Raw genomic sequence first — 6,908 nt, 5'->3', positions numbered from 1 at the left:
TTTTTCCTGTGTGTCTGGGCCCTCTGTATATTGTCCTTGGAGAAGTGTCTGTTCAGGTTCTTTGCTCATTTTAAATTGGGTTGTTTGTCTTCCTGGAGTGGAGTCATGTGAGTTCTTTATATATTTGGAGATCAAACCCTTGTCCAAGGTATCATGTGCAAATACGATTTCTGACATGGTTGGTTCTCTTTTCATTTTAGTGTTGTTTTATTTAGCTTTGCAGAAGCTTTTTGTTTTGATGAGGTCTCATTTGTTTATTTTTTTCTTTATGTCCCTTGCTCTAGGGGACATATTGCTGTGTGGAATATCTGAGATTTTCCTGCCGATGTCCTCACCTAGGACTTTTATGGTGTTGCAACTTATGTTTAAGTCTTTTATCCATCTTGAATTTATTTTTGTGTATTGTGTAAGTTGGTGATCAAGTTTCTTTCTTTTTTTTTTTGCATATAGCTGTTTAGCTCTCCCAACACCCTTTATTGAAGAGGTGATTTTTACTCCATTTTATGCTTCTGCCCCCTTTGTTGAATATTAATTGACCATACACACTTAGGTTTATTTCTGGGCTCTCTATTCTGTTCCTTTATTTTTATTTTTAGAGAGAGGGGAATGGAGGAAGAAAGAGATGGAGAGAAACATCATGTGTGGTTGCTTCTTGGCTACCCTCTATGGGGACCTGGCCCTGAACCCATGTGCCCTGACTGGGAATCAAACCAGCAACTCTTTGGGTCACAGGCCAGCATGCAGTCAATTGAGTCACACCAGTCAGGGTTAGACGAAAAATCTTAACAGAATCTGAAAAGATCAAGGACCTGGAAGATGTCTGTCTGCCATAGGTGCAAAGAAGAAATCAGGGGTAGTCAAGGAAAAGCAATATACCCTAAAGGACAAATTCTGACATAAACAGCTATAGTTAAACCAATCAACCCTTTACAGCAGAAGCCAGGTAGGGCTCTGAAACAGGAGATTTCAAAGACATCTATGTCCTTTGCAAGCCAGGGGACAGGAGGATCTTTTAAAAGTCATTGTAGTAAGTTAGTTTCTTTACTGACAAAAACTACCACTGTAATTCTGCCCTGGTTTGCTAAGGTTGGAATGGTGCTTAATGATTTGGTAAGGAAAAATTCCTAAGTAATGACAAAATCCAGGAAAGGGAGGTTTCCTTTGAAGCAATAGGAAACAAAGATACATGGAGGAATGTTTCCATTGTTGTCTGAGATATTACAAAAAAGGAGAATCAGAAGTTACTCCAAGATTAAAAGTGAAACTTTCTTTCCAACACAAAAATAATTCTACACTTTTTTAACAATGCCAAAAGTGGACCTATCTTTTCTACCTATTACAAACTTCTTAGTAGTTTCAGGATTCCCTGCTTGATCTCCTTGGTTCTCACACCATAAACAATGGGGTTCAGAGCTGGGGGGATCAGGTGGTGCAGGATGTTGAGCAGGATGGGGACATCTGGGGGAATTCTCTTCCTGGCCAGGTTGGTGATGACCAGAACCAGCAGGACAGTGCTGAAGAAAAGGATGAGAATGAAGTGAGAACCACACGTGCTCAGGGCCTTGGCTGCAGCACCCTCAGCCTTGATCCTTAGCACAGCTTTCAGGATGAAGGAGTAGGAGAGAACAATAAGGATGAGGTCAGAGCCCAGTAGGGTCCAGGCTGTCACAAGCTGGTAGAGCTGATTGAAGGTGATGTCATCACAAGAGAGTTTGGACACAGACAGATTAGTGCAGATGCAGTTCTTGATGATGTTCTCTGCACAATATCTGAGTTGAGAAGACAGGATTGGAACAGGAAGAAAAAACAGAGCATTCCGGGCCACAACAAACATAGTAGCTCTAGCCACAAATTGATCAGTGATGATGGATGGATATCGTAGTGGGTGACAGATGGCCACATAGCGATCATAGGCCATGACCATGAATGTGCAGGACTCCATGGCAAGGAAGCAATTCATGATAAACATTTGGAGGAAGCAGGCAGAGAAGCTGATGGACCTGAGGTCAAACCAGAAGATGGCCAGGACCTTGGGGATGACAGTGAGGCAGAGCACCATGTCCAGTAGGGAGAGGAGGCTGAGCAGGTAGTACATGGGCTCATGCAGAGATGCCTCCAGGCGGATGGTGATCAGAAGGGTGGCATTGGCCCCCATGGCCAGGAGGAAGAGGAGGCTGAGGGGCAGGGACAGCCAGTGCTGCCAACTCTGGTAGTTAGGGAAGCAGATGAGGAGGAATTCAGAGACTGAAGCAGTGGAGTAGTTGCTAGGTGAGGCCATGTAAAGAACTCTGTACAAACTAGAAATTCAAAGTCCCTTAAAATGTACAACATAATATATCACCATTGAAAGTATATGTTCTAGATGCAGTGGGACTCAGTTTCCATTGGGGTTCTTAAATTGTTCCAATGGAGTTTTCAAATTATCATCATCATCTATCATTGCTGACATTTAACTGAATGCTTGCATTATGCTAGGCATTATGCAGAATGCTTACATTCACAATCTCACTTTATCCTTTTTTTAAAACTTTTTTAAAAAGATTATTTATCTTTAGAGGGAAAGGGAAGGAGAGAGAGGGAGAGAAACATCAATGTATGGTTGCCTTTCGTGTGTCCCCTGCTGGGAATTGGCCTGCAGGGAACTGGCCTGAAACCCAGGTATGTGCCCTGACTGGGAATCAAACCGCAATTGTCTGGTTGGCAGGCCCACGCTCAATCCACTGAGCTACAACAGCCAGGGCTCACTTTATCCTTTAAAAAAATACTTCAGAGTAATGAATACTGTTGTACTAATTTCACAGATAGCTAAGGGTACAGGTGAAAGGGAACAGAGTAGCTTGAACAGAATGAGAGAGACAGTAAGTGATGAAGGACCAGGTAATCTGACTGTTTGTGCTTCCAGCCACCACACAAGATTTAGATTCAGTCAGAACAGTTACTTAACTAAGCCCTTCCCTCCTTCAGTGTAGAAAGAATAGCTATGTGGAGAGCTACCCTGCCCATACATTTGGGCAGAGACTCACATCGAGATTCTATATTTTCACTCATCAGAACATACTGGGTTAGAGGTAGAGCAGCCCTGGACCCCACCCAAAGGCAGTGATTTCTTTCAGCCCCCAAAAGGGTTTCAGTTTCAAGGCAAAGTCTTTATCATCTTCTTACTGGAATTTTTGCTGTTGTTTTTCCGCAAAGGTTCAAGGGTGTCTACTTTTACATGAATCCTTTAGAAGAGACTCTGAATTTCCTATTGTGGTGACAGAGACAGTCAGTACTGAAAGATATAGCACGAGGTTCACCAAAGGCAGAATGGAAGCTAGCTAGTGTGTGAGTATAGGCATGTAAACCTACATAGGAATCCATTTATCTGGTAAGAAAAATTGCCTATAATTTTTTGGGCCCAAGCTCTAATTTTGGACCAGCATATGGAATCTGTGTTCTGTAAACACATGTGCTTTGACTTCAGCTGTTGGTACTTTAGTTTGTACCCTAGTTTGTACTCTTATCTTTCTCACTGTGAAACAAAGAGCAAGATAGCCTAGTTCTAGGTTGGTTAACAGTAATGGCTGTAACAGCAAAGGAGCAGGTAAAAGCCAGGGAATGATGACAGGAGGAGAGAGGGAGCCCAGGGACCATACAACCAGTAGAATTAGGATTACTGATTCTGCTCAGCCATTCCATCTGATAGCCTTCTCCAGGAGAGTGAAGTGTAAATGAGAAGATATCAGACTCTAGGTGCCAGAGAACATAATATCCAAGGGCTTTCATTTTGAATATCCCAGATTTTTTAAATACAGTACACATACACACACACACACACAAACACAGGCACACACACACTTATAGTGCTTTAAAAAACCAAGAACTCGTGAGTTCAAACTGAGATAGGGATAATTATGTATCAACTCTGTCCTGTAGTTTCATGAAAGATTAAGCAAATGACTCTCAATGTGGATCAGAGAAATAAGAATAGACAACATACCTAAGTTTTCTGAAAAGGAGTCTCCTTTCCAATAACTTCAGTTCTGAATCTTCCGAGTCACTCCATCTATTTAAATAAGCCAGAAAACATTTAGTACCTTCTCAATACCTGGTCTTAATATTAGGTATATTAATTTATAGCATGGATTTGGAAAAAAATTTTCTGAGAGCTAAACATATAGAAGGAAATTGAGAGAAAGCACTAGTGAAGCAGATAGTTGTAGCTTTGATAAAGATGATCTTATAAACAGTAGGAAAGGGTCAGGAAAACAGATGAATAATGCAGTGTGTTATGGTTAAATAGTTGGCCTCAGATAAATCCCAAATCTTGCTCTTAAACTAATCCTATGACCTTGATATCTATTTAAACTCCATAGTATCAAGTTTTCTCACTGATGACATAAATAAATTATACTTAACTTTAAGGTGCTGTTGTGGGGAGGGAAAGAGCCTTTCATTTACTGAGGTCCCATTAAGCAAGGTAAAAGCATCAGACAAGGATATAAACAAGAGGCCACGTTTACCTGGTGGATATGCTTGTAGTGAATGTTAAGAGAAGAAAGGCCTGTCTAGGTGGATGCTCAGTAATAATTAGTGATGAGGTGTAGGGACTTGTAGATCTGAGTTCTTTGGAGGTTAGGGGGAGGAGAATAGAGTGTTGAAAGAAAATGACCAAAGGTATACAGCGGCATCTGTAGCCACGTGAGGTTCACCTGGTAGCAGGTCTGTTTTTTACACTACAAGGAACCACAAAAATTGGAAATGGAGTGAGGGTGATGTGCTGTAGATAGGGCAAAGAGTAATAAACAGAAGGTAAAGAGTCCTAGAGGGTCCACAGAAGAAGTGATTAAAAGCTGATCAAAGGCCATGCACATGGAGAAAAAAAGTATGTATTTGAGGGGCAGGAGGACTACAGAATTTAGTATAAGAATGTTTGAGGGGGCATGAAATAATGAATGTCAACAAGGGACTGGAGTAATGAATGTCACTGAGGATCTTTAAAACATGTTTACAATATCTTTAAGAGGATCTGTTCATCAAGACAGAATGAATGTCCTTTTCAGACCTCCTACAGCACAGATGTATTCTCTCAGGTAGTAATACACTTTCATATCTGTTCGATAGTTCCTTTTAAATTTCCTAATGTCTAAATTTCTGGGATCAGTTTTCCTTTCTGTCTGCATTCTCCTCCTGATCTGAGAAATGTGGGTTTATTGGCTATCTGGGCATTGTTTCAAGCTACAATACTCCAATGCCATTAGTTTGCATCCATGGACTGATATTCACAAGGAAGTTGTAGTGGTTCCTTGTTCTAAGAGCTAAAGAACAAAGCATAGTCTTTGATGATAAAATATTGACAGTTTGGGAAGGTCACACAAGTACTGAATTAACTAAATAACAACAGAAGATCCACACCCAGCTATAATTGCCTAGGAAAGGGGTGATCACCTGGGCTTGTAGATAAATTGAGACTAGTGCATGAAGGAAGATTCTGACCCAACCAGGCAGTCTTGAGCTCCCAGCCATGATATGGCTGGGAGTCTTTGAGCCTACAGAAGTTTTGGACCCACAACACTTGTGTGTCCATATGTGACTCAGCTTCAGCTCTGAATGAAATAGAAGCTTTAGTTCAATCTGTGCCACTCACCTCTATTTCAGGATCTAAGCATCTTAGCAGCTTTGGCATCTGCATCCTATGGGAAGAGTTCTATCTCCTGTACATACCAAGTTCCCAAATGCCCCTCCTGTCAGCATTACCTTCTTCCTCATAATTTTCCTGGACTCAACTTGAGACTTACTGTCTTCAGAAGGCTGTACTACTGCTGCTTCTGTCTGTTGAAAAGAGCCCCTAAACTGGTCCCTTTGAGGGCTCTAGAGGATGTTTTTATGGGCCCTGGCTCCACTATGGACTTTCCCTCTCCATTGCTCAAAGCACATGTTTCCTGGAGAGGCACCTGTAGCCTGAATCTCTGTGGTCTATTTCTCAAGAGAGTATGTTATAAACAGCTTAATTTAGCATTGTGAGCAGAGTGTGGAAAAAGATATCAAAGGCTCTTGGGGGGCTGTCTAAATAAAGAAATAGAAACTTTGGGAAAAGGAGGGGGAAATTGAGTGATGAGTATCTCCTCAGAAAATTTTCTATGGGTAGACCTGTGGGTAAGAATGAATAAACTGTCTTTGGCGCTCTAACTGTAGAGGGAGATGGTAGAACATTTCCATCCATCCAAGGAATATATATACCTTGAAGAAGCATGGACCATGCACCACTGAGGGAGACAGGGAGCACTTTTCCTTTGAGTCCTTCTTTTTCAATGGGAACATTAGAGTCCTGCTCCCAAACAAATTTGTGGGATTGACTTTATTATACCCATGTTCACATGTGTAAGTTGTATTTTCATGGCTGTATTTTGCCTAAACTGTTTCCTAAACATGGTTATAGAAAATGCAAGTGTTAATAATACTCATCTCCCATAAAACCACAGTTGACTTTGATTTTTTTTTTTGGAAAACAGTGAGGTTGTCACCAGTGTAGCCAACACTCTTAATCCATGCACAATGGGACCTGGAAAATAGCCTCTCTTGCAAAGGCCTCTAGGTGATTGTTAGCAGGGATATTCTGGCTAAAGTTAGGATTATTCTGGGCTTTGGCCACAGAAATTTTTAAAAGAGAAGTGAAAGTGGAGTCTGCTTTTAGGTCTTACACTTTCTTACCTACAACTGCAGGGCAGAGATGTAGACAAAATGTAATGAAATGGAAATTTTCTTCCATTTGTGCATTAACTCCTGTTGTGCTTTACCTCTACCTTGCTACCTAGAGGTCCTGGGTGAAGCATCAAAAACCTTGGTAGCATCTAATAAAGTCGATCAATATTCTCAGTGAAGAAAATTATCAGTGAGTCATCACCATTCAATAAAAGCATGTTGCTACA

The 6,908-nt window shown here is 41.1% G+C and overlaps 1 protein-coding gene across 1 annotated transcript; it reads right to left on the bottom strand.

Moving 5' to 3' along the window:
• Positions 1-1,336: 1,336 nt before the first annotated feature.
• Positions 1,337-2,278, bottom strand: LOC119061981 (olfactory receptor 56A4-like). Its single transcript, XM_037162760.2, has one exon. The coding sequence runs from the start codon at positions 2,276-2,278 to the stop codon at positions 1,337-1,339; it is 942 nt and encodes a 313-aa protein (XP_037018655.2).
• Positions 2,279-6,908: the final 4,630 nt, after the last annotated feature.

The sequence above is a fragment of the Artibeus jamaicensis genome, unplaced genomic scaffold (genome assembly GCF_021234435.1).
Source record: "Artibeus jamaicensis isolate MK-2021 breed Jamaican fruit bat unplaced genomic scaffold, CSHL_Jam_final contig_2962, whole genome shotgun sequence".
Lineage (NCBI taxonomy): Eukaryota > Metazoa > Chordata > Mammalia > Chiroptera > Phyllostomidae > Artibeus > Artibeus jamaicensis.
Note: the sequence above shows the minus strand (reverse complement) of the source record. Positions and strands in the feature narration are given on the sequence as shown.

Excerpts from the sequence above, each read along its gene's own strand:
- LOC119061981 (XM_037162760.2), bottom strand. The coding sequence starts at position 2,278 with ATGGCCTCACCTAGCAACTACTCCACTGCTTCAGTCTCTGAATTCCTC.